Here is a 26,422-nt window from a genome sequence, read left to right as displayed (position 1 = left end):
AGTCACCATAGATCCTTTTGGGGGGAGGCGGGTAGTCATTGGAGAAGAGCGAGCCCCACACGCTCATGTCCTCTTTTCCTAATTGCGGTAAAATACACATAATATAAAATTACTGTCTCCGTGCATTTAGTTGTAAGTTCACAGCTCAGTGGCGTTAAGCACATTCATGGTGTTTACAACCATCACCACCGTCATCTCCAGAACTTTCTCATCTTCCCAAACCGACGCTCTGGCCCCATGAGGCACTCACTCCCCACCCCTCCCCCAGCCCCGGCCGCCACCCTCCTACTTTCTGTCTCTATGAATCGCCTCCAGGGACCTCGTAGAAGCGGGATCACGTAGGATGTGGCCTTTCGTGCCTGGCTTATTTCACTCAGCATCGTGGCCTCAAGGTCCACGCACGCCAGAGCAGGTGTCAGAATCTCCTCCCTTTTTAGGGCTGAATAATACTGCATTGTATCAATGGACCACATTTTGTTTATCCATCATCTGACAATGGACACTTGTGTTGCTTCTGTGTTTTAGCCACAGTGAATAGTGCTGCTGTGAACATGGGGGTACAAATAACCATTCGAGTCCCTGTTTTCAGTTCTTTTGGATATATACGCAGAAGCAGTATTGCTGGGTCACATGGCAATTCAATTTTAATTTTTTTGAGGAGGCTCCGTAGTGTCTTCCACGGCAGCTGCACCATTTTACATCTCCACCAGCAGTGCACAAGGCTTCCAGTTTCTGCACATCCTCACCAGCACTTGTTCTTTTCTGTCTGGGGGGTTTGGAGAGTGGCTGTCCTGTTGGGCGCGAGGTGACGTCTCATGGTGGGTTTGGTGTGCGTCTCCCTGACCACGAGGACGCTGCGTGCCTTGTCCTGTCCTGTCGGCCCACGTGCTCTTCAGCGGAGGATACGGGGCGTCTGTGCGCTTGGGCCCCCGTCCCGGTTCCTGGTTGGCTTCTCTCTGCTGATGACGGGTGTCACGCCCTCCCCAGGTTCTACGCTGCTGAGATTTGTATCGCGCTCAACTTCCTACACGAGAGAGGGATCATCTATCGGGACCTGAAGCTGGACAACGTCCTCCTCGACGCTGACGGTCACATCAAGCTGACGGACTACGGCATGTGCAAGGTGGGCTCCCAGCCCGCTGCCCCCGCCTGCCTCTGGGGGGTCCCGGGCAACCCAGCGCCCCTCCGTCTCGTCCTGGCTGCCGGGCTCCGGCCGCCCCCATGTCACCGGTCCTCTGTTGGTTCTCTCGCCGGCAGGCCCCTCCCTCCTGGTAACTGGCTTTATCCCTACAGGAAGGCCTGGGCCCCGGTGACACGACGAGCACTTTCTGCGGGACCCCGAACTACATCGCCCCGGAAATCCTGCGGGGAGAGGAGTACGGTGAGCGTGGGCGGGGCGCTAGGGCGCTGGGCGCAGCGGAGGCGGGGGAGCGCGCCCCAAGCCCTGGGAGTTTCCTCTCCCTGGGGACTCGGCCACGGAGCAGAGAGAGAGGGAGGTGGGCCTGCCTGGGGCCAACCCTGCGGGGGCTCCCAACCAGGGGCTCTGGGGCCGTGGCCCAGCAGCCGGGGCTTCCTAACCAAATGGCACTAAAACGCACACCTTACCTCGTCCCAGCCCCAAGCCACTAACTGGCCTCAGTCCCCAGCTGTTGTCCTGTGTGTCCACCTGAGTGTCCCCTGGCGAGGTCGCTGGACAGGATCCCTCTGGTCAAGGCGCCCGAAGGGCTTGGGCAGGAGAAGACAAAGTAAAGACAGAGCTGAGGCGGGTGTCCCGAGTCAGTGGGCGCCGCCCTCTGGAGGGGGTTCCCACAGCCGCTAGAGCCACGCACAGCCCCCATGGACACTGGAGCTTGTCACCCCTTCCTTGGGTTCTGCTGTTTTCACATCCCAAATATACCATCGAATATTTCCACACATTTCCCTTGCTGTTAACAGTCGGGGGGCGGGTAGGCAGGGTGGGCAGTTCTCGCACCCTCAGATACCTGGGCACCCAGGAGGCTGATAGGGTTGAAGTCACTTAGTAGCCAGAGAAGGACAGACGGCAGCTGTGGACCAGAGCAGGGAGTCTAGAACCTGGCCCGGGATGGCTGCAGACCCTGGGAGCAGCTGGCCGTCCGTGGACTGCCTCGATGTGGAGACAGCTTTGCAGCTAGTAAGGGGGGGAGCCGAGCGTCCCGGGGACAGTGGACAGAGGGGAGGCCAGGCTGCCTGGGAGACGCTGGGGACACGCATCCTCAGCTGTGGTTCAGGAAACGCAAACTGTCATGACTGTCGCCCCGTGACGGGACAGCACAACTGGAGAGGCCCGGCCTGACAGGCCTGCGCTCTCCCCCAGGGTTCAGCGTGGACTGGTGGGCGCTGGGCGTCCTGATGTTCGAGATGATGGCTGGCCGCTCCCCCTTCGACATCATCACCGACAACCCCGACATGAACACCGAGGACTACCTTTTCCAAGGTGCGCGGGCCGTGCGTCCAGCTGACTCCACACCCTGCGGGTTTTCCCCTTTCAGAGGTGCAGGTCCCCAGGCTGGTCCCCGCGGCTGCCACAGACTAGGTGGGGCCACCCGTCCACGACCGGCTCTCAGGGAGCAAAGCCCGGGCCGTGGGTGTGGGAACGGCCGTGGCTGGGGGGACACGGCACTCTCACGCCCACGGGAAAGAGAATCTGTCCCGATTTAGCCCAAACTCCCTTCCAACCAGGCCAGGTGTGCACATGAGTCCCGGGCAGCGGCTGTGCTCAGCCCCAGTGCTGCCCCTTCCAGCCACGGCTCCTTGCAATCTGGGCCCCGGGCCAGAACCGACAGCCCCGGCATGCTGGGGCTCAGGGCTGAGGCTGTCCCCACGGTGGCCTCTGGCACCCGTGGACGTGGGGGCGCAGGGCCAGCTGAGCCACCGTTGGTTCGTATGTGATCGTGAGCACGTGTGACCGTGGGCCCTAGGGCCCTTTGCGGCCTCGAGACCCTGCTGGGGTGTAGGAGGGGGCCCAGGGCACCACGAGTGCCCCGAACCGCCTGCTCAGGAGGGTTCCCAGTGCCCTGCAGGCCGCCGGCTCCCTGGCTGCTGGGCAGAGCTGACATGGCGGGCGGGGGCCGGGCACAGAGAGGGAGCTGGCTCTCACCTCCCGGTCCGGGTCGTTGCAGTCATCCTGGAGAAGCCCATCCGGATCCCCCGGTTCCTCTCGGTCAAGGCCTCCCACGTGTTGAAAGGATTTTTAAACAAGGTACGCTCGTGGCCACGTGGCGGCCGAGCCAGCCGTGGCTGCGGCCCTTTCTGTTACTGGGGCCATGGCTCCACCGGCTGGTTGGCATTTTCAGTGTCGGGCGTGGGTGTGGCTCTCTGCGTGCGTCCTTCCTTGGTCCTACGGATGCTTGTTCACACTTGACAAAATGTAACGACGAGGAACGATGCCAAAGAGGAACTTCCCGGAGGAGCTTAACCTGCCGGGAGGAAGCGTTTCCAATGAAGGGAACGTCTGGCCTTCGCCTGGGTGCTGGGCCGGCGGGGGGTGGTCCCAGGGAGGGCAGGCCCGTTCCCCTGCTGGGCACGGGGATCAGGGGCCGCCTTGCTCTGTGCTGACTTGTCCTCCTTTGAACTCTGACCCCCAGGACCCTAAGGAGAGGCTCGGCTGCCGGCCGCAGACTGGATTTTCCGACATCAAGTCTCACGCTTTCTTCCGTAGTATAGACTGGGACCTGGTAAAGCAGCGCGGAATATGATACCGCCCCCCGCCCCGTGCGGTGGGCGGCCCTCGAGGGGGGGTGCGATGGGTGGAGATGGGCGGGGAGCCATCTGGAAACTCCTGAAGAACAAGGAGGGGGCCTGGCGAGCCCCTGGGGGCGGGGGCTGCTTCTTGAAGGTCCTGGGAACAGCCTTGCCTGGGCGCCCATGCCATGCTGGGGGGTCCCGTGGCGGGGTGCCCGGTCTGTGACCGCTGCCATCCGCCTGAGTTGATTCAGCTCCCGGATGTTTCCGCTTGGCTGGCTAGCTAGTTCCAATAGGACATCCCGGTGCACCGTGGCCCCTCCCCCCTGCAGTGGACCTTGACCCACCCAGGCCTCAGGGACTCAACCTCCAGGGCCTGGACCTTCTCCCACCCCCACTGCAGCCACCTGGGTCTGAGCCACCCTCATCCGGGCTGGTCCCCGGCTTCGCGCGTGGCCCCTAGCAGCAACGGCCTCCTCTGCTGGGCCTTCGTGATCCCCTCGACGCCCGACATACCAGGTCCGCTCCTGTCTTTGCACAGCTGTGCCCCTCCCCGACCTCCACCGCTCCCTCACCTCTTTCAGGCCATCTCCTCAGAACTGGAGCCGCCACCCCTCACCCCCGTCCTCTGCCAGCCTCCTCTTTCCCATAACACCGCAGGGCTAAGTGGTGGGATGCACAGGACATCGCTCGGGTGGCACCGTTCTCGTCCACTGTTTGTTTTTGTTTTTTTTATTTGGTTGCGATGGGTCTTAGTTGTGGGGGTAGGCTCCTTAGTTGTGGCTTGCCAGATCCTTAGTTGCAGCTCGTGGGGTCCTTAGTTGTGGCATGCGAACTCTTAGTTGCGGCATGAGTGTGGGATCTAGTTCTCTGACCAGAGATCAAACCTGGGCCCCCTGCACTGGGAGGGCAGAGTTTTATCAACAGCACCAGCAGGGAAGTCCCTCGTCCACTGCTTTTGACTGAGGGAAGAGGAGGTGACATTGTGTATGGGATACTCCGGGGGGCTTTGCCACGGACTGAGGCAGCCTTGGCCCCCAGAGCAGGGGCAGGGGTGGGGCTGGGCTCAGAGGACCCCAGGCCAGCACCCAGCTGTGCTTGCCTCGTAGTCTTTCTGACTCTTGCTGTTTAAATGTTTCTAAAGCAGCCTGAGACCTGAGGGAGGGAAAATCGTGTAAGAAATGCCCCCTTTTTTCACTTTTTACCAGAATGTATTTCATACATACAGAAGAATACGGAAACTTGCACATGAGAGGAAGTCAGGGAAGAAGGGAAGGCCTTGTGTCCCCGTAACAGTGCCCAGGGCGTGGCCCAACCCTACTAGCTGCCGGGGCCTTGTGACTGCAGTGTGTGCACGGGTGTGCAGACACACGCACGCACACGAACACTGGTGACCCCGCTCTGCCTGCGGGTCGGCCCGTTCCCTCTGCTCCTGCATCCCCTGGGTGACAGACACAGGCGTTCCTCTGCCGGGGCTCTGGCAGGTGCGCTGGCCTCAGCCCTGACACCTGGGCATTACTGGGAAGGATTCGTCTGTTTCTGTGGCATCCTCATTTCATGCACCAACTTCGCCAGCAGAACCTGCGTTCATCCTTCCCAAGTCCCCAGACTTATGGAACATGTTTCAGCATTCCAGGCCCAGTTTGTTTCTCTTGCTATAACTGGAGTTCCTGATGGCTCTGGGTCCCACAGTGCAAAGAGCCGGTGTGAGCTGAGCTGGGCTGGGGCTTATTTTTGACTCAGCTGTCGCTCGCTCCCCACACGGGGCCTTGGGACAGTTCCACATCTTGGACGGGGTCCCACGGAGGCCCCACCCAGGGGGAGGTTTCCAGGCTCAGCACTCACGCAGACCCTCCAAGGGAAGGGGGCAGCCCGTCCCGAAAGGCTTGGGGCATCCTCTTCCTGAGTCAAGCTGCTCTGGGCCTTGAGAGCTGAGGGCTCCGGGCTGCAGGGCTGGCTGCTGGCTCACAAGTGGCTGGTGTGGGTGGGCGCAGACCCCGCGGGGCAGGACCTTACCTCTCACTTACGACTCGATCTGTGTTCTTAGGAGTGCGCCTGGCCCAGCACAGGTGCGCAGCGCACACCTGGGTGGGTTATGTCACCGAGTGTGTGAACGTGGGGGCCGCTCCATCCTCGCCGTTCTCCGTCCACACTGTGAGCGGTGTGGCGCTGAGTTGCTCTGCCCCAGAGCGCGACTCACCCTCTCTAGGCATGAGCATGTCTCATCCTCCTAAATGTCGAGTAGGAAGCAGAGTCTGGGTCCTGAGACGCCCCATTTCCCACCTGACAAGCGTTTTACTGCCTTGCATCCCATTGGGATTAGAAATACATAGAGGGCTTCCCTGGTGGCACAGTGGTTAAGAATCCGCCTGCCAATCCAGGGGACACAGGTTCGAGCCCTGGTCCAGGAAGATCCCACAAGCCGCGGAGCAACTAAGCCCGTGCGCCAACAGCTACTGAGCCTGAGCTCTAGAGCCCGTGAGCCATGACCACTGAGCCCACGTGCCACAACTACTGAAGCCCGTGCTCCGCAGCAAGAGAAGCCACCGCAATGAGAAGCCCGCGCACTGCAACGAGGAGTAGCCCCCGCCCGCCACAACTAGAGAAAGCCCTTGCAAGGCAATGAAGACCCAATGCAGCCAAAAATAAATTTACATATAAAAAGAAAACCATAGAAATGGCCACTTAAGGCTTTTCTGGGAGAAGGGGTTCCAGTGTGGGCGTCCCTGCCAGGTCCCAGCTCCTTTATGATCTGGGTTCCCAGATTAAGAAAGGAAGAAACTTCCCCAAACTAGCCTCCTTTGGTTTAAGTGGTGGGGCTGCCGAGGGGGGCGCAAACCCCAGATGGCGTGGGATCCCGCGTGGGTGGCCGGACCTTGCGCTCCATCCCAGGTACATCCCGCACGGCCTGCGCTGCCAGCATTTTTCAGCTCAAGTAGGGTTTTTATGACTGGAAAATTTTCCTGCTGGACTTTAAGAGAAAAACAATCGGTCTTTAAACATGAGGCATATTTAAAGGCGGTCTCTTCTGTTCGATTCCGTGGTTTATGTTTGTGCAAACTCCAAGCGGGCGCTGAGCCGGCGCGCGTGGGTCTGACCGCGTGTCTTCTTGCAGCTGGGGAAGAAGCAGGCCCTGCCGCCCTTCCAGCCGCAGATAACGGACGACTACGGCCTGGACAACTTCGACACGCAGTTCACCAGCGAGCCGGTGCAGCTGACCCCGGACGACGAGTAAGACCTGCCGGACGGGCGGGGCGTCCTGAGTGGCGGGGGCGTGGCCGTGGGCGGGTCTCGCGTGGGGGGCGGGGGCGGGGCATCCCGAGCTGCGGGCCGGGGTCTCGCGCGGCCCGTCGAGCCTGCCCTGTCCGGTACCCACAGGGACGTCCTCAAGAGGATCGACCAGTCGGAGTTTGAAGGGTTTGAATACACCCACCCGCTGCTCCTGTCCGCCGAGGAGTCCGCGTGAGGCGCCGCGTTCTCGTCGTGGACGCGGGCAGCCGGTGCGGGCCTGTCCCCGACCACCGCGCATGCATGCATGCCGGGCTGGGTGCTGGCGGCCCGGGCAGAACAGCCCCTCCATGCGGCCCGCGGCCGCCTGCACCAGAGGAACTTGCTTCTTGGGCCTGCGCCGCGGAGGCCGCGGTGCCCGTGTCCGAGGGAGGAAGTGTCCCCGACTTCGAAGGTGCACACTTTCCACAGAAACAGAACTGACCTGCTCCGCCGGGAGAGTTAGCCTGTAACGTCCTGAGGAATAAAGTGTCCCGATGATGTTGAAGCTTCCCTCTGATGCCTTTTTTTCGCGGGTGGCACCCGCCCAGCGTCGCAGGCACAGCCCCACCCGGAGGAGGCGCGGGCCGGGGACGGGAGTGCAAGTGCCTGCGGGGACCCACTGCAATGGAGCATTTTTACAAATTCGGAACATTTTCTAAATCCTGGTAAGTTCCTGTTGTTAATATTTAACAAGTATTTTCATACCGAGCACGTCAGTAGCCCCTGTGGTCTGACGCCCAGGTCCCCCCTTCACCAGGTGGGCACCGCTGGTCCCGACCCAGGCATTAGACTGACCAGGAAAATTGGATCATAGAGGTTCTAAAACACGGCTCACCAAAGCACCCGTAGACCAAAAAACAAAAAAAATCTGAAAACTAAATCCGCACAAAATATATTTCTGGAAACACTAAGCAGTGCCTATGTGACGTCTTGTGTTACGTATCAGATTTTGGGAAAATATTTTTATCAGAAATAATGATGCTCAGAATTAGAAATTTTAAAAGATATATGTATGATGGTCCTAAGCCTTAAAGTGAAACAGTAAATCTGGAATACCCTCACACACGCATCCCTGGGCACGGCTCACCCCACTTCCCATAATCTGCAAAGGGGGCGCGTGTCACTCGGCCACCCTCGTAAGTGAAAAGCCAAACCCGAGGTTTTCTAGAACGAGGTAGATCGTGGGTTTGCAAGTCCCTGACATGTCAGGTGTGGCTCAGGGACAGGCAGAGTGTTGGGGGGGGGGCAGGGGCCTTGCCCGCCCTCGGGGACAGCAGTCCCCGGATGTCCCACATCGCCACACACCCCTAGGCCTTGCTTCTCTCCATGTGTCTGCGGCCTCGGGCGGATCACGGTAATTAAAGGATAACAGAGAAGCCGCGGCCTCACCGTGACCCTCCGCAGACACGCCAGCCTCCCCAGGCCCCTGACCCCAGTGGCAGAGCAGTGTCCATGGAACGTGTAGGTTTGTCCCAACCAGCACCCCAGTTGTGACCAGGACCCACCTCCAGAGACGGAAATGAGGGACCACGGACCAGAGTCAGCTGCCTGGGCCTGAGGGGCGTGGCAGCCCCGCGGTCATGTCGTCCTGGAGCCATGCGTGAGGGCTGCGAGGTCGCCTGGGCGGGGGAGACCCCACCTGCCCAGGACAGGGTCATGGACAGCCTCAGGAGCCCCCTTCCTCCCAACAGGGGTCGCGTGCTGCATCGGGTATGGTGACATCTTTGCTCAGACAGCACAGGGGCCACGGATCTGTTCAAACTTAAGGCATTTATATCAAGGTTGCGGTGCTGCCAAACAGCTTCCCGGTCACCAGTGCGGTTGCTCGTGTCCAGGACGTGTGCGTGACCTGTGCTCCTGGGGAGGGGAGATATTGTGCACAGTCACTTGTTTTTATAAATTGAAGGTGAAGGGTGTGCTGAGGCGGGGTTTGGAAACAAATCATTAACATTTTCCAGCGGCTCCAGTCACAATACGGTGTCCTTTTGATACGGTTCTTGGAAACTGGGGCCGTCAGAACTGTAAAGAGGTAACCGCGTCCCTGTGGTTTGTACAGTGAATGGCGGCGCACGTGGCCATGGCTTTCCTCCTGCAGAGGGGGTGCCCACCAAGGCCACACCCGCTCGTGTCTTGCACATTATTAAAGACGTTAATGACAGTGCGTGCTGTTGTCGTTTTCATTAGAAGTAGGCGTCTCCAGGAGCAAAGGCTTCTGAAGCCATTTTTGAAAAACAGATTTTATTTTTCAGAGCAGTTTTAGGTTCGCAGCAAGAGTGAGGGTACGGTACAGAGTTCCCACGTGCCCCCCCCCGCCCCGCTGCCGCCTCCGTCTCCCAGCATCCCCGTAGGGGGTGCATTTGCTACCAGGGAAGAACCTGCTCTGCTGCATCACCCGGGAGCAGTACATTCTGTGGGTTTGGACCCAGGCTCGATACACGTATTGCGTAACCACCCTTGTAGTTCAGAGTATTTTCCTGCCCTAAACTCCTCTGTGCTCTGCCTGTCTCTGCCCTCTCCCCGCCAGCCCCTGGGGACCACTGGTCTTTTCACCGTCTCCATGGCTTTTGCCTGTCCCAGAAGGTCCTAGAGTTGGAACCACACGTGTAGCCTTTTCACATCGGCGTCTTTCACTGAGAAACGTGCACTGACGCTTCCTCTGTGTCTTTTCATGGCTCGTCTGAAGCCCTTTTTGAAAGGAAAATACCAACTTCTGGGGGTTAACCCTAGGCTTCCACATCCTACCCCCTCCCTCCCGCCGGTGCTGCAGCCGCTGTGGCTGTGCTGGAGACGAGGCTCTTCCAGAACCTGTGGGCCAACAGCACCGAAGGAAAACTACCCGCACCCGCTCCCTGGCCCTGCTTCCCGTGGGCACTGAGAGCACGAACGAGACACAGCTCACACAAGAGGCCGGCAGGCGGGCCTGTCCCTCCCCGTGAATTCCCGACTTGAGGGGAGCTGCTCTGAACCCCTGCGGGTGGTGACAGGCACCAGTGACAGTGCCTTCCTTGCTGGCAGTAACCTACAGCTGCAGAAGGAGCAGGTTCACCCGGGGGTTAAAACACGGTCGTGAAACGTGAGCCAGTCGGAGGTGAGCAAAGCATCCGTTCTGCCAACTTGGGTACAAACACCCGAACCACTGGTGACACTGTCTGTCCCCTGCCTGGGCTGCTCTGTCCACTTCAGTCACCACGCTGCTCAGCATCACCCCAAAAGGAAAAAGGACCCAATGTTCTGGCCTCAACACAGACGCGGGACGTGAACGCCCCACGCTGACGCGCTCTAATACACAGCTTTGGGGGACGCAGGGCGGAGGGGCGGTGGCCCAGCCGGTGGAGGGGGAGCCGTGGGCCGGGCTGCTCACCACACCACATCGTCCGTGCTCTCCGCCAGGCACTGGGCCAGGTGGCTCTCAATGTCCAGCTGGGTCAGCCTGCGAGGAGAGGAGAGGGTCACGGGCAGGGAGGGCGCCCAGCCAGAGCACGCGACACCCGCTTCATGCCCTTCCTGGGTGCTCACCACGCACCAAAGAGTAGCTGGAGAGAAACCGGGGACGGTGCCCTCGGCTGGCAGAACCAAGGAGGCGGCCCCCCAACCAGAAAGGGCCTTTCCAAACTCTGCTCCTGGGTCCAAGGTCCCCAGGGCGCCCAGAAGGCTTGTTGGATGCCCGTTCCCAGGCTCACCTGGCACCTGCGTCTGAGACTGAGGGGAACCCTGTGTCAGAAAGTCCCAAGTAAAGGGCGTGGGCAAGACACGGGGTCCCCCAGGTGGAGGGCGGGGTCCCCACCCCCCATGACAGGGGCTCTGTCTCATCAGTCAGACAAGCCCACCAGGTGTGTCCACACCAACAAATGCCCCATGCGTCCCTTCCCTCCTTCCCTCCGAAGTTTTCCTTCGAAAACTACCCGCTTGGCAACCAGAAAAGAAAAGGCGTGAGCGCTGGTGACTAGGAGGGCGGTCACTACGAAGGTGGGTGTGCACCTCAGACCTGAGAATGTATCTTCTTCACTCAGGGACTCGGCCCCTCTGGGGAAGAGGACTTAGTGGGGCTCCACGGCCCACGGGTCAGCCCCTCGGCATTGGGTGGGGGAGGGGAGAGTGGGCGCCGGTCACAGCGGGCGCCTCCCATCCCTGACCTTGTCTGATGCCATCAAGGAGGAGAGGCCGGGAATGACCGTCCCGCATGTGCTGGTGGCCCGTGTACGGTCAGCTTGCAGCCACGGGGCGCAGAGGGTGGCAGAGCCAGGCGTTCGGCAGACCAAGCTGGTCACCTGGCCAGAGCAGACAGGCCCTTCCCTGCACCACTGCGTCCCGGCGCCCAGCCTGAAATGACCTCCTTTCACCGCGTGGCTCGGCGAGCCCGAGGGCCACGGCCTCTCCCCTGATGCACGCCCACGGCGGCCTCTGCTGCTCGCGGGAGCCCCTGCCAGTCCGGGTGGCCTTCTGCTCCCTCCTGGGGATTTGAGGCCCCCGGTCAGTGCCTCCTTGAGTCCCTAGAGGCCCCTCAGCCCGTCCTGGGAAGCAGCCCCTCCACGTGCCTTCTCCGAGGCCATCAGAAGACCCTAAGATCTGGACCGGGTCACCTCGTCCGGGGGCTGCCCGGCACTGTCCCTCGGTGGGGACACAGTCTGGGATTCCCTCACATACCCCAACAGGAGCCTCGTGGCGGGTCCACTTTGCACACTGAGCTTCTGCCTCTGTCTCCCACTCGTGCCCGGTGCGTGGACGGGAGGCCCAGCACAGGAAGGGGCTCTGCTCCGACCCTCCAGGGGCCTCGGAGCGCGTGAGACCCCACGGGCTGGCCTGGGTCTCATCACGCGGACACGGTGCCCATCTGGTTTCCTGTCCTCACGTCAGGTGGCGGGTGAGAGCCAATCTCCGGAACCAGCCCCGAGCTCACAGACCCCGAGGGGCTTTCACACACACGTGGTACATGACGGCCCTCAGGTCAGAGAAGAATCTCAGAAAACAAACGGTTCTGAGTGACCCGGAACGCGCGAGGCTCCGAGAAAGACAAGCACCGTCTCACTGCCCGTGGCGCCCAGGCCGCCCGCACCTCCCGCGGCCCAGCAGCCCATCCCTCTGCTCCGAGGGGCGGCAGGGCCTCCATCTCTGCCCAAAAACAGTCCCCAGAATCACTGAAAGCAAGCGTGGGACAGTCCCATTTCTGTCCCCTAATGGCCTGACCTGTCCCCTTGCCCCAGGGGTGGAGGGGCGCGGGGGGGGGGGCTTTCCACTGTCACCCTGCAGGCTCGGGGTGTGGCCCGGCAAGGGCCCGCTCTCTCCTTCTTAATCAGAGGGAAGAACGTGCTAGAAGCATTCCAGACACGCGGCGGCCTGGACCCAACCGCACTGACACCTACTCTGCAATCCTGAGGCATTCTGCCCAGCCTCAGTCTAACTGCTTAAAGAGCTCAGACTAGAACTTTCTTTCTAACATATCTGGGAGTCCTTTTTTAGACTGTGTAGAAAAACAAGTAATCCAAGAACAAAAGCCACCCCTAGACTGGGACGGAGGGGCTGGGCCGCACGTCTGCTGCCAAGAAGACGTTCTTTCAACGGGAACGAATCAAGAGGACTTCGTATTTTAAAAAGCGTTCATGACTTCATCAGGACTCGTAGGCAGGGTTGGGGGGACGACTTCCCTGGTGGCGCAGTGGTTAAGAATCCTCTTTCCAATGCTGGGGACACGGGTTCGAGCCCTGGTCGGGGAACTACGATCCCACATGCTGCAGGGCAACTAAGCCCGCGCGCCGCAACAAAAAATCCCATGTGCTGCAACTAAGACCCGATGCACCAAAAATAAACAAATGTTTAAAAAAAAAAAAAAATTGGTGAGAGAGCTGGTGTTTGCAGCCCACAACTGTCCTGAAGCATCAGTACAGGCAACAGACATATTCGGTGAGACACTGGGTCTGGGAAAAATTTTCCAGCGCTACGAGGAGCACGGGCATCTCAGCACGGCTGCCACACCCACTGCACCCCCCCCCGCCCCCGCCATGCCAGACCTGTGCCGGCTGGGGGGCCTCGCCCACAGGCCCCCCTGGGGACAGCCACTTCCTCACCCCTCGCCCTCACTCTCCGCACCCCAAGCCGTCCAGGCCCCCAAAAGCTTGGCTCCAGTGAAGTGTCGCCACTGGAGGAGCCTGGATGTTTGACTGCAGACCTGTGCAGTTTTGTGCCACACATTTTGATCACTGGTTTGATGACTTTTGTCTGTCATCAGCTGCTAGTTCTATAAGCCACTCCCTTCACCCCCCAGGGCTGGTTTTACTTCTGGAAAACCAAAGACAAGGCACGTAACTGAACCCACTCTCCAGGCCACGGGACACGCAGAGCACGTCCAGCTACCGAAACCGGCCGTCCACCCCCTTCATCCGACCAAACTCCTTCCCACCGTCCTGACCCCCATGACCCCCCACACACACCTGTGTCCTCGGCTTTGTGACATGTGGCCCACAAGCTGGGCAGTTGGGACTTCTTAGCAAAGTCCAATTCCACCACCCTTACTTTTAAAAAGGTATAAAAGTATACATTAGACTTTTAAAAAGAGATAAGTATCTCTAGACACAGAAATGAAATCTTGTTTTTAAAACTGGCAATCCACCCACGGGGGAAGGTGCCCGAGGGGCTGTAACAGAAAACTGCTCAGTGACCCACAGCCTGGACTGGCTCTGGAGGCAGTCCACCTGGGGATGCCAGTCACTTCCCGGTTCCCGGATGTCAGGGTGGACCCGGTTGGAGCCAGAGCCTCCCTGCCCTCATGCTGCAGAGTCTCAGAGGCCCCGTCCAGGAGGCTGCAGCCTGTCAGCAGGGCCCCAGGCCGGTGGACCAGGAAGTAGACCCCCAGACCTGCACCCCTGTGCCCTCTGGCTCATCAGCACCGTCTCTGTGCTTTGCCCACTTCTTCTGCGTGAAATATCACTTTAGAATGCCAAAGTCGCACTCAGTTACCCTAGCTTTCTGAAACTGCCTGTGGTTTCCAGAGAAAGAGCCACCGGGTGGCAGCAGAGGGGAGGGAAGGCCCAGGGGGGCCACTCACCTGGGGGCGAAGACGGCCTGGCACATGGGGCAGCTCTGCAGTGTCGGCAACTCCTCTACGGACGGCTGCTCCTTAGCGCTGGAGGTCCCGCGGGGCTCGGGCGCGGGGTGTCGTTGGGGGGACCAGGCGGAGGACCCCGTGCGCCCCAGGGCCTCGCGGAGCACCCGGTCGCAGTCGCTTGGGTCCCCGCCTCGCCGCGGGGCCGGCGGGAAGGGCGTCCAGGAGAAGGTCTCGGTTCCCACGATGAAGCTTTCCGGGGGCGCGCGCTCAGGGCTGCGCCTGGGCTCCTACAAGACGGGGTCGTCGGACCGCGCCCGCCCCGCCCCGCCCCAGCCCGAGACCCGGGGCCACGCGGGGACCACTGCACACGCACCTGGCCGGGGAACGCGGGCAGCGGCGGCGGCTCGCCGTCCACGTTCAGCTCCGCATACGCGGCGCGCAGCAGCTCAGCCCACGGCCGCGCACACTCGCCGCCGTCCGGAGGGGAACCGGGGGGGTTGCTCGGGGACCTGGGGCGACGGGGCGGTGAGAACTCAGCCGGCGGGGAGGGCACAGGAGAGAGGACTCAGCGGGGGGGACAGGTGTGCAGCTCGGCGTGGGGAGGTGAGAATTCCGCGGGTGGGGGTCGGGTGGGAAGAGCTGGGGGGGCGGGGCAGGTCCGAGGCGGGCTCGGGGAAGCACGTGGGGACGTGACACCCGGCCACTGCTCGGCCGGGGACACTAGCCTCCCCATTCTCCCTGCTGCCCCCAGCCCCGGCCTCACCGGACCCCCGAGGGTGGCCTCCGGCGGCTCAGTCTCAGTCTCGACCTCTTCGCCGCCTCCATCCGCCCGGAGCCAGCGCGTCCGGCGGAAATGAGCGGCCCGCGCGCCGGACCCCGCCCCCAGCACAGACCCCGCCCCCGGCACAGACCCCGCCCCGGGCACTCCCGGCTCGCCAGGGCGGAACCCAACCCAGGACCCCCCTAGTCAATCCCCGCACGGCCAGACGTGAGCTGTGGACCCCAACTCCCACCCCCACGTGGGCGCTTGACCCGACCCTGGGGACCCCACGACCTGCTCCGCAGGCCATGAGGTGACCTCCCCTTTGTGGCACTATCGGAGGGTGGTATCCTGACCCCAACCTTTGGGGAGACGGAGGCCAGGGTTCCTCCGTCCACCGCGGAGGCGGCACTGAGGTCGGGAGGCTGCCTTGCCCTGAGGGAGTCATTTTCCAGCTGAGCCGACGGATGCCGCCCTCACCCCTCAGGCCTGGGGTCTGCAGCGGCTTCTAGGAGGAGGAACTGCGCGGGAAGACAGCTGGGGGTCCTGGCGTCCCCACCCGCCGCTTCCAGGCCTGATCTAGCTCTGCCACCTCCCTTTGCATCGGCAGCCCTGAGCCTGGGCGTCCAGCTCTGACGACCCGGGCGATCCTTCCCCGTTTCCTTACAAAAGGGAGGAGCTTCGTTCCCTTAATTAAGAAATAGAGGGACTTCCCTGGTGGTCCAACGGTTAAGACTCCGCGCTCCCAATGCGGGGTGGGGGGGTGGGGGTGGGGTGGGGCCTGGGTTCGATCCCTGGTCAGGGACCTAGAGCCCGTGTGCCGCAACTAAGACCCGGTGCAGCCAAATAAGTAAATAAATAAAAAGCAATGTGAGACGACCAAGTGCAGCGCCCGAGTCCTGGGCCAGGGGCGGGGGCCTGGAGGTGGAGGGCCTTTGAGGGGGCTTCTGTGACACCCCGGGCGCCAGGCATTCTCGTCCAGTGACCTTGCAATCCGCCACGTGGTGGCAGCAGACGCCCAGGCACCCTCGGCCACTCCTGTCGGTGCAGAGTTTGTGCCCTGGGGGCCCCAGGATGGGACTGAGGTGTGCAGGACGAGCCGGGTGGTGGTGGGGTTCCCGGACACGGCACCACTGGCTCTGGCTTCAGCTTCCGCTGCTTCAGAGCCTCTCCCGGAACTGTCACCGCGCCTCTGAGCGCCAGCCGTGGGGACTTCCAGGAGGAACGCAGGCAGACGGGGCCCCAGCAGGCCTCGACGGCCGGCGCGTGCCCCACTGTCGGGCCGTTCTGGGAAGCCGCATGGGGACATCTGTGTGAGCAGCTGCTCCTCCCCCGCAGGGCTCTGGGAACTGAGCCCTGGGGTCTTCAGCCTCCTGGCCTCTGCCTGTACAGACCTCACACAGCCGACGCCCCAGCCCAAGACAGACAGCTTGAGGCAGGAGCAGGGAGGGTCTCAGGTGCCCCGAGGAGGTGCAGGCCCCGGTGGCTGTCAGGGCCTGGCTGAGCCTGGCTCTGGCCTTCAGCACAGCGGGTGGGGGGCACTCATGCTCCTTTGGCCTTAACCACGCCAAAGGGCCTCATTTACCCTGGGCTGCTGGGGGGTGCATGGGATCTAGACCCCAGGCCAGGCAGAACAGAGGCCCTCGGGATCCATGCTCTGGGGATGGCAGAGCCAGAGCGACATGTCAAAGCTGTCTCCTGGGGGCTTCTCCTCTCTGGTTTCATCCGGCTGCTGGGGATTAAGTCCCCCATCGCCACTGAGACCTACAGCCGGGGACACTTCCACCGAGAACAGAGCCGGGGTGACCCGTATGCCTGCTCGCGGCAGGTGCCGGCACCCGGCAGGAGCCCCGTCCCCTTGGCTGCCGCTTTCCCGACAGCTGCCCGCTGCCTGCCCAGCCCGCACGAGGACCTTCTGGAGGTGGACGGGGACCCACCTTGCCCCAGCTGTCCTGGCGTTATCAGCAAGACACGGTGGCGGGGGGGGGAGGGGGGGCTGGAGGAAGTTTAAAAGTTGAACGTGATTAAAAGGCTCCCGTTTTCTGAGCCACCTGCTGCAGTGACAGGCCGCGGGCTTGGCTGGAGAAGCATTTCTGATCGGGACGGAGGCTGGCACCGCGGGACAAGATTTTTACAAGCCAAGTTTATGTTTACAGAGAATATTTCACGTTCTGGAGGAGGCAGCCATCCAGCGAAGCAGGAAGGGCGCCAGTGGGCAGGGGTGGCGGCCCCACCAGCTGTGAGGCCACCTCCCCCCACGCTCTCTGGCTTTGTCCACGATGGCGCGCCAGGTACGCCCTCCCCTCCCAGAATCAGGGTAACATCTGTGGCCAGCTGGTCGGGGGCCCAGCCCTCCCCAGCACCTTCCGATACCTCTGGGCTCCTGGTGTCCTTAGAGCCAGGGTGACTGTGCTCTGTCCTCCCCCCCAACGGAGTGGAGTTTGCCGCTGACTGACTGGCGCTGATGCCTCTACTCCACGGTGGGCCGGCCGGGCGAGACCTGTCAGCTGGACCCCGGCCCAGGGCCGGCTGGCGAGGTCTGAGCCCCACTTGGCTTCCCCACACCCTCCTTTGGGACCAGCTCTGCCATCGGGGCAGCCAAGACGGCACAGGCGGGCAGGGCAGGGCCTGAGGCCGGCGGGCACGACCAGCCCCAGAGAACACCGCACCCTCCAATTTCCAAGTGGAACAGGGCGCCGGGGCACGTGCTCCGTGTGGGTGCCCTGTCGGTGCCCACGCCAGCCAGGATGGCCTCAAGGGCTGGGCCGCCCCCTCCCTGAAGCCCGGCCTCCTGACGCGGCCACACCTGCTGGCCTGTGGGTGCCAAGAGGGCAAGCCTGCTGGAGCCGGGCAGTGCACTCGTGGGCACGCAAAGCGCCGGACAGACAGGCTGGATTGAAACAGCTGCCGGGAAACATCGCAGGATCCGTCGGGCAGCGGAGCGCGCGCAGGGCCCACTCACCGGTGCAGGAGTTAGGGCACCCTTGGCCTCCTCAGGGACCCTCGTCACGGCTGCAGAGGGGTGGGCGTCCATGGTTGGGACCTGCCACGGTCAGCAGGCTAAAGCCAAGGGCCAGCTCGGCCTCCAGCCTCCACTTTAAGAGCCTGAAAGTCACGGGGCAGCCGGGGACCCTTCCACCGAGAACAGAGCCGGGGTGACCTGGCGTGGCAGAGACAGCAGCCTGCGGCCGAGCACCCATCCTGGCCACCACCTCTCCCTGGACAGCCACCTTCTCCCAGCATGCATAGCGAACCTTGTCACTCCCTCAAGGTCCCCACTGTTCCCGACCCACCCCCCTCCTCTGCTGCTGCCCTGCGTGCAGCAACACCGGCTCTGCCTGTCCCCATGTCTCCACTCCTGCCAACCCTTGGGCTCTCCTCTGGGGCCCCCTCCGCAGAGAAGCCCTCTGGACTCTCCCTGCCCCTGTCGCCTGCCTGGGTTTCCCTGCCGTCCCCGCCCCCTCAGTGGGACTTGTAGGGCTAGGGTACTGTGTGCCTTCCTGGGTAGGCGAGCCTGCACTCTGCCCCCCACGGTGTCCCCGGAGCCTCGGGGGTGCCGGAATCCGAGGATGAGTGGGGCCGGCGAGAGGGCGCCATGTCAGCTCTCCTGTGGGGAACGGAAGTCCAGCAGGGACCAAGCTTTGAGGGTACTGGGCGGCTGAACAGTGTCCCCGGGGAACCTGTGAGTGTGACGTTGTTTGGAAATAGGGTCTTTGCAGCTAGAATCAAGTTAAGATGATGCCGTACTAGGTCAGGGTGGGCCCTGAATCCAGCATCACCGGTGTCCTCACAAGAAGAGGGGTGTTTGGACACAGCCGCACAGGACAAGCCACGTGACGGCAGAGGCAGCGATTGGAGGGATGTGGCCACGAGCCCTGGAGCACCTGGAACCCCAGGAGGCCAGAAGAGGCAGGAAGGAGTCTCCCCGGCACCTCCAGAGGGCGCGGGGCCCTACGACACCTTGAGTGTGGAGTCCTGGCCTCCAGACTGTGAGAGAGTGGATCCCGTTGTTTGAGGCCAGGTGGGTCATTTGTACAGTAGCCACAGGACACTGGCACGGAGACTCGGGCCTCTCCAAGCTGTCGGCATCGCCCCTCCCCTCCCCTCCCCCTCCCCTCCCCTCCCCCTCCCCCTCCCCTCCCCCTCCCCCTCCCTCCCCTTCCCTCCTCTCCCCTCCCCTCCCCCTTCCTCCCTCCCCCCTCCCCTCCCCTCCCCCCTCCCCCCTCCCCTCCCCTCCCCTCCCCTCCCCTCCCCTCCCCTCCCCTCCCCCTCCCTCCCCTTCCCTCCTCTCCCCTCCCCTCCCCTCCCTCTCTCCCTTCTCCTCCTCCTCCCCTCCCCTCCCCCCTTCCTCCTCCCCCCTCCCCCTCCCCTCCCCCCTCCCCCCTCCCCTCCCCTCCCCTCTCCCTCCCCTCCCCTCCCCTCCCCCTCCCCCCTCCCCTGCCCTCCCCCCTCCCCCCTCCCCTCCCCCTCCCCTCCCCTCCCCTCCCCCCTCCCCCCTCCCCTCCCCCTCTGGGTGGAGAGGGTGGGCCAGTGCTGCTTGTTGTCCCACTCGGGCCAGCTCCTCGCTCCAGTGGTCTCTTGCCTGCTTACAGCAGATCTGCTGGCCAGAGCCTGGCCTTCTAGGCCCCCACCGCGTCACCCCCATTTCTGTGTGAGCCATTTCTGACCACCTGCTGTGAGGGAAGCCTGATACAGAAAGCTCTGACCGCCTCCCTGGAGACCTCCTCAGGCAGGGGCTGTCCTCAGGCTGGCCTGGGTGTCCCGGTGTGGCTCATGGGGTGGGCATCCCCATCAGAGGTGTTGCTGGGCCTCAGCTGGGTCCTCCCCCTGCTCCCCCCGCCCCCCGCCCCGGCCCGCCTGTTATCCTCCTCTTTTCCCTCCCCCTTCAGCCCCCTCCTCTCTTCACAAGGACACAAAGGCTTTAGCTCCTCCCCGTGTGGACACAGAGGCTTGGTCAGGGCTCAGCAGACAGGTGTCTGACCTCCCTGCAAGAACGAGTAGGGATCTGTTGGGGCAGGGTGGGCACAGGCAGGAAGCTGCTTCCTCCCTCCCACCCCCGCCCCCAGGGGCCTTGCACCTGGAGTTATTTTACCTGAGTCTTACTGGGATCCAGGACTATGGCCACCAGAGGTCCCAGCAGCAACCCCAGGTCACGGGGCGTCAGCCTGAGGCAGCTCGAGGGACGCCAGCCCCTGGCAGAGGGCCTGTGTCTTCTTTCCACTGCCACGTTTGGGGCAGCAGCTGCTCAGGGCACAGCTGTCTGTTGTCTGGCCCAGGGGGGCAGGAGGGGGCCGGGCCACCTCTCTGACGTGAGACCCCTGGGCTTCACCATCCAAGAGGCAGGAGCAGCAGGGACGCCCCCCCCCCAGGCCCCACCCACTCCCGTTGCCCTGGGTGCTGAGCTGCTTCTGCCTTGGGTGTCGCAGGGCCCTCAGGGGCCTGGCAACCCCCCAGGCCAGAGGGCAGCCCCGGGTCCTGAGTGTCCCCTTTGAGGCCTGCAGGGGACTGTCCGGCCAGTGGGGCCTGTGGCCCCGTAGAATCACTTCTCTGAACTGGCCTTACTCCCACCTGTAGCCCAGCTTCCTGCCTGTGCCCACCACCCCTGCCCCAACAGACCCCTACCCGTTCTTGCAGGGAGGTCAAACACCCGTCTGCGGAGCCCTGACCGAGCCTCTGTGTCCACACGGGGCGGGCTAAAGCCAAGCTGGGGCCCAGCAGGACGTGGCTGGAAGCCGGCTGGTGGCCGGTCGGTATCCACCCAGGCTGCTGCCTCAGCCCCTGGGGCCACTGAGGCTAGCCTGCCTCCACTCCTGCCGCCTCCATCTCCCCTCCTTGGGCCTCACCCCCTGGGCCACTCCGCAGGCCCCGGGCTGGGATGCTGGCAGGAGGGTGGGAGGGCCCTGGCTGGGGCAACAGCCCAGGGAGAGAGCTGGCCGCTCACAGCTCCGGAGGCGGCTTCTGGCCCATCTGGCCGCTCAGAAGGAGAAGGTGGGGGGAGGGGTGGGGGAGGGGGAGAGTGCAGGAATTTAGGGACCCCCCCCAGGTGAGGGGGGGCGGGAAGGGGACCAGGAGTCAGGGACACGGGACCTGTTTGGGGTCATTCTCAGGCAGTGGGCACCTCCCAGGCTGCTGCCGCCCACCTGCCCAGACAGCGGCACCGGGCCCTGACACGACTGAGCCCCAGTCGGGCATCCAGGGCCTGGGGGCGGCTCAGCAGGCCCTGGAGAAGGGGCGCAGCCCGGCTCCTCCCCCGCTGCTTCCTCCCTCCCCCTCGGGAGTGCCTGGGACCCCTCCGTGGCCAAGCCACCCTGACCACATTGCCGGTCACCCCACCCAGGCCAGGCACGGCTGAGCTGGCCTTCCCGGCAACCCCCGTGCACAGGGGTCTCCCTCTCTGGGGCCAGCCGAGCCCACGCCATCCTCCTCCCAGCTCAGCCCTGCGTTGACTGTCACCCGTCCAGGAGCGGGGTGGGGGGGTGGGGGGGGCGGCTCTGAGGCCGAGGTTGGGGGGGTGGGGGGTGGGGGGGGTGGGCGGCTCTGAGGCCGAGGTGGGGCAGGTTCCTGACGATTCATGCGGAGGCTGCGTCAGCGCCTGGGTGGTGGAGCTGCCAGGATGGGCTCCCTGAGCTGCTTCCCCCGTGTCTGGCCCATGCGGGGCTCACTTCCGGGCACCAGCCCCGCATCGGAGGACAGACGGGCCGTCCAGCCCCTGTCATCGGCTGCGTGACAGTGAGCTCCGAGCAGGGACTTGAACCCAGGTCTCCTGTGCTGCTGCCCGGCTGGTGGACTTCCCGATTTAGTGGCACTGAGTGGCCTTGAGCGGGGAGTTGGGGTCAGGGGGTGAAGGTGGTGCTGGAGCTCCAAGCCCTGGGGCAGGGACAAGGGGCAGCTTCTCTGGCCTGGGAGACCCAGGCCCGGCCTAGGCAGACGGTGGAGCCAGCTCCCCTCCTGGGTGCCCACGTGCCCCACGGGCTGCTCCTGGGCTGGGGAGGGGCCCCCGAGACCCTCAGGGAGAGGAATATGCCCCCGACTCTGCACCCACGCCCAGCGACCCCAGCTGCCCGGGGTCTGCTGTCCTGCGGCTGGTGAGTGTGGCCAGTGTCCCTCTGGCGTCCCCAGGCCTGGGCGCCCGGCCTGCCCCTCGATTGGTAAGGACTGCCCCAAATCTTCTGGACCACAGCCTCCTTTGAGGGACCCATCCGCTGCTGGGTGCCCCGGGGTGGCCGGTCCCCCCGAATAGCAGCCTCTCTTCCCCACGCGATGAGAGCGGCTGGCCAGCTGGGCAGGGAGGACGCTGCCGAGACCCGGGGCCGCGCAGGGCTTCAGGCAACTGTGGGCGATGGGCCTTCGCAAAGCTGCCCGAGGACGCCCTGCAGCACGGGGTCCCGGGAGCCGACCTCCAGGGAGAGAACCTTCCAATGCTGCCCCAGGTCTACGGTCGGTTGTCCCCGCCACACCCTCCTCCGACCTGCCCTCGCCCTCCCAGCCTTTGTCTGTCTGCCTGCCCGCCCCTACTCGGGTCGTTGAGAATGTACAGTAGCCACCTCTGAAAAGGTGAAAGAGGCAGGTGCAGTTAATCATGAAAATATATTTCATTTCAACCCAGCATATCTGACATATTACGTTTCACCGTGGAATCGTATGTCAGTTATTAGCACGTTTCCACACATTCTTGTCTTCAGGCTGGGCCTTTGCACGCAGAGTACGGCTCCTGTCGGCCACGTTCCAGGAGCTCGGGGGGGGGGGGGGGGCACGTGTGGCCGTGTGACCGTGTCGGGGGGAGGGGCCTGGGAGCACAGGAAGCTCCTGCCACGTGCCCACTGGAGCCCGGGGTCATGCTCTGGGCCCTATCTGCCACGTCGAGGCCGCGGGCTCCAAGGACGCGCTCCTGACCGCCCCTCACATACCACATCAGGGTGCCGGGGGATGCCGAGAAGCAGGGCCCCCCGGAGGTCTGCTGCCCTCCCACCCTGGGCCCGGCCTTCTGCACCTCACCTGTGGGCCGACCTGGGCCCCGAGCCCTGGAAACACCCTCCATGGGCCTCAGTTACCCTGTTTCTTTTCAGCCTGGTCTGAGAGCTGATGCCTCTGGCAGGCCCGGTGTCTTAGTCCGTTTGGGGTCTGCTGTGAGAAAACATCAACACCATAGATGGTGGCTATAGACAGCAGAAATTTCTCTCTCACAGCTCTGGAGGCTGGAAGTCTGAGATCAGGGTGGCAGCATGGTTGGGTTCTAATGAGGGCCCACATCCAGGTTCTGTGTCCTCACACGGTGGGACACAGCTCTGTGCCGTCCCTTTTATGAGGGCACTGATCCCATTCACCAGGGCTGCACCCTGGTGACCCAATCACCTCCCAAAGGCCCCACCTCCCTAATTGGGGTTAGGCCTCAACATACGAATTTGGGGGCCACAAGCATTCAGGCCACAGCATCTGCGTGGCTCCCACGTGGTCCGTAGCCACGGCTCCCGGTGGGGGTAGGGCACCCCCCGGTCCAGATGCTTTCATCACAGGCACCGTCTGGCGTGGGCCAGGAACAGGGGCCCCTGTGGATTCACTCACTGGCCTATCTGCGGAAGATGGGTGATAGTTGATTTTCCTCCAGAGAAGCAAAGCAGGGAGAAAGAATTGGCGTGGGAGATCTCCTGTCGCAGAGACCCGGGTCCCCCTGCAGCCCTGCATGTCACAAGCAAACACACGCACTGGAGGGAAGCTCCTTACTCTGTCCAGGCTCCTTGCCAAGCCTGCAAGACGGGCCATGAATCCTAAAGCTCTGACAGAGACGCTGCTGTCCCGGCTGCTGTCAGGGCTGGGACTCTGATTCCCAAGAGGAAGTCCAAAATGAAACAGTTTCACTAGTGAAAGGAGAGCCGCGGAGCAGAGGGCAGTTACCAGAAGTGGGAAAGCTTCGCTCTGAGCTCTTCCACCAGATGGTGTGACTCGGTGAGGGTCCCCTCCCCCGGGCGAGGCGCCCCACTCCACCTGGTGCCAGGGTGCCCACCCAGCCAGCTTTGGTGGCCCGTCCTCTAGGGTGGGTGATACAGGGCCCCACCCCCCAAGGGCAGACGTTTTGCCTGAGAGCAAATCAGGACAAACTACAAGGTCGGAGAGGGGTGCATTTTTCCCTGGGAAAATGCATGCTTGCGGAAAATAAATCATTTAACAACTTAGATTTGCTACATTCCAGAATAGAGGCGAGTCGGTGAAGGGTGGGTGCAGCTTCTCACCTGGCACCGTGGAGCCGAGCCCCAGGCTCAGGGGCTGCTGGCAGGGCCGGGTCCCAGTAGAGGAGGGTGGGCCCCACGTGGCATGGAGACCCGGGGTGACCTGTCCCCAAGGCAGGGGGAGCCGGGGCTTCTCCCCTTGGGCCTCTGGAGCGGGGCCCTCCCAAGTTCCGCTCAGCCTTCTTAGGTGTGGGCTGGGGACACCTGGAGCTGGGAGAGGCTGGCAGCCAGCAGAGGCTCCATGTTCCTGAATACCCTGGGGCGGCCGCTGCCCGGAAGTGGCCGCACTTCCCATGGAGGAGGGCACACTGGCTGGGGCCCTTCCCAGCTAGGCGCTGGGTGGGCAAGCCTGCGGGCACAGACCTCTGGGAGGGCCCTGGCCTGCCTGCTCTCTGCCCCGGCTTGCTCCTGCCCCGAGGGCTTTTCCATTCTTGTGCTGAAGACTCAGAGATGCAGGCAGGCCTTTCTGCTCACAATCTCGAGCTCTGTGTCTGTGTGTGTCTGTGTGTCTGTCTCTGTGTGTGTCTGTCTCTGTGTCTGTGTCTGTGTGTGTGTGTCTGTCTCTGTGTGCGTCTGTGTGTGTGTGTGTGTGTCTGTGCGTGTCTGTGTGTGTGTCTGTCTCTGTGTGTGTCTGTATGTGTCTGGGTCTCTGTGTGTGTGTGTGTGTGTGTCTGTCTGTCTCTGCTTGTGTCTGTGTGTGTATGGGTCTGTGTGTCTGTGTATCTGTCTCTGTGTGTGTCTGTGTGTCTGTCTCTGTGTGTGTGTGTGTGTCTATCTCTGTGTGTGTCTGTGTCAGTGTGTGTGTATCTGTGTGTCGGTCTCTGTGTGTGTCTGTGTGTGTCTGGGTCTCTGTGTCTGTGTCTGTCTGTGTGTCTGTCTCTGTGTGTGTCTGTGTCTGTGTGTGTCTGTGTGTCTGTCTCCGTGTGTGTGTGTCTGTGTGTGTCTGGGTCTCTGTGTGTCTGTCTCTGTGTGTGTCTGTCTCTGTGTGTGTCTATGTGTGTGTGTGTCTGTCTGTCTCCGTGTGTGTGTGTCTGTGTGTGTGTGTCTCTGTGTGTGTCTGTGTGTGTCTGGGTCTCTGTGTCTGTGTGTGTCTGTGTGTGTGTGTCTCTGTGTGTGTCTGTGTGTGTCTGGGTCTCTGTGTCTGTGTGTGTCTGTGTGTGTGTGTCTCTGTGTGTGTCTGTGTGTGTCTGGGTCTCTGTGTCTGTGTGTGTCTGTGTGTCTGTCTCTGTGTGTGTCTGTGTGTCTGTCTCTGTGTGTCTCTGTGTGTATGTCTGTCTCCGTGTGTGTGTGTCTGTCTCTGTGTCTGGGTCTCTGTGTGTCTGTGTGTGTGTCTCTGTGTGTGTCTGTGTGTGTCTCTGTGTGTGTCTGGGTCTCCGTGTGTGTGTGTCTGTCTCCGTGTGTATCTGTCTCTGTGTGTGTCTGTGTCTCTGTGTCTGTGTGTGTCTGTGTGTCTGTCTCTGTGTGTGTCTGTCTCTGTGTGTCTCTGTGTGTGTCTCTGTGTGTGTGTCTGTGTGTGTCTGTGTGTCTGTCTCTGTGTGTGTGTGTCTGTCTCTGGGTCTCTGTGTGTCTGTGTGTGTGTCTCTGTGTGTGTCTGTGTGTGTCTGGGTCTCCGTGTGTGTCTGTCTCCGTGTGTGTGTATCTGTCTCCGTGTGTGTCTGTGTGTGTATGGATCTCTATGTCTGTGTGTGTCTGTGTGTCTGTGTCTGTGTCTCTGTGTGTGTGTCTGTCTCCGTGTGTGTGGGCACACACGTCTTGTGTTCTCTGCCCCAGAGCTGAATCCTGAGGCTCCTCCTGACCGGGGTGTTTCCTGCCAGGAGGCCGAGGCTGGAGGGGCTGCCGGCTGTGCTGGGCGGTGCTGGGCCCCGTCCTTCGAGCTTCCCTGGGGTGCTGGTCTCTCAGGCCCGCCTCCTGCCCTCCTTTCTTCCTCTCAACTTTGCCCTCCCTCCCTCCCCCTCTCCTTCCTGGCAAGCGGATCGAAATCCAAACTTGTTGTGAACTTCTCCCCTGCAGTTGTCCGCTGGCCCTTCCAAGTTAAATATTACTCACGGAGATGAGAGCCCGCTGGGCAGCGCTGGCCTGGAGGTGGACCGGTCTGGAGAAGGTGCTGGGCGGAGGCCAATGCCAGGCCTGCGGCGGCTGTGGGACTGGGGGTGGGGCTGGGGTGGCAGCCGGGAGCCCCACCCTTTGAAGTGGGCTGTTCCTTAACCCCTGCGCTGTGCCCAGAACAGCGGGCAGCGGGGCCCTGGGCGGGGTGGGGAGGGGCCGCCCAGGGGCTGAGAGGGGCTTGGCCTGGGCCTGGCAAGGGCCCTCCCATTGGCCGGTGGCTCCTGCCCTGTGCCAGGCTGGGGGCGGGACTGGGAACAAATGTTCCGAGAAGTAGCCTGTGTCTTTCGAATCGATTCCCCTTCTCTCGCTCTCAGTTTTCCC

The 26,422-nt window shown here is 62.5% G+C and overlaps 2 protein-coding genes across 19 annotated transcripts in view; one reads left to right on the top strand and one right to left on the bottom strand.

The window, feature by feature from the left end:
• Positions 1–7,477, top strand: part of PRKCZ (protein kinase C zeta) — a 96,193-nt gene extending 88,716 nt beyond the window's left edge. For 8 of the 10 annotated variants that reach the window (XM_060141679.1, XM_060141680.1, XM_060141681.1 and 5 more), the window contains 7 exons: positions 988–1,123; positions 1,294–1,381; positions 2,336–2,455; positions 3,141–3,220; positions 3,606–3,695; positions 6,818–6,933; positions 7,081–7,477. In XM_060141679.1, coding sequence (XP_059997662.1) covers positions 988–1,123; positions 1,294–1,381; positions 2,336–2,455; positions 3,141–3,220; positions 3,606–3,695; positions 6,818–6,933; positions 7,081–7,168 — 718 coding nt within the window. In that variant the 3' untranslated portion in view covers positions 7,169–7,477. The remainder of the gene's footprint in view (positions 1–987; positions 1,124–1,293; positions 1,382–2,335; positions 2,456–3,140; positions 3,221–3,605; positions 3,696–6,817; positions 6,934–7,080) is intronic. The other 2 variants (XM_060141683.1, XM_060141685.1) reach the window with 2 other exon arrangements.
• On the bottom strand, positions 279–26,422 carry FAAP20 (FA core complex associated protein 20). Of its 9 annotated transcripts, XR_009539132.1 has the most exons (5): positions 26,042–26,422; positions 23,493–23,626; positions 23,170–23,341; positions 22,767–22,895; positions 14,432–14,520 (listed from the first exon to the last, which is right to left on the bottom strand). XR_009539132.1 is itself a non-coding variant. In XM_060141690.1 (4 exons), exons 1-4 carry the CDS (start codon positions 14,834–14,836, stop codon positions 1,626–1,628), a joined length of 585 nt encoding a protein of 194 aa, XP_059997673.1. In that variant the 5' UTR covers positions 14,837–14,848; the 3' UTR covers positions 279–1,625. The 9 variants fall into 9 exon arrangements, 4 of the variants coding, with proteins under 4 accessions (XP_059997673.1, XP_059997677.1, XP_059997674.1 ...); XM_060141690.1 differs by lacking the exons at positions 22,767–22,895; positions 23,170–23,341; positions 23,493–23,626; positions 26,042–26,422 and adding exons at positions 279–1,725; positions 14,012–14,298; positions 14,775–14,848 and having other exon boundaries at positions 14,385–14,520; XM_060141694.1 differs by lacking the exons at positions 22,767–22,895; positions 23,170–23,341; positions 23,493–23,626; positions 26,042–26,422 and adding exons at positions 4,406–10,402; positions 14,012–14,298; positions 14,775–14,851 and having other exon boundaries at positions 14,385–14,520.

The sequence above is a fragment of the Lagenorhynchus albirostris genome, chromosome 2 (genome assembly GCF_949774975.1).
Source record: "Lagenorhynchus albirostris chromosome 2, mLagAlb1.1, whole genome shotgun sequence".
NCBI lineage: Eukaryota > Metazoa > Chordata > Mammalia > Artiodactyla > Delphinidae > Lagenorhynchus > Lagenorhynchus albirostris.
Note: the sequence above shows the minus strand (reverse complement) of the source record. Positions and strands in the feature narration are given on the sequence as shown.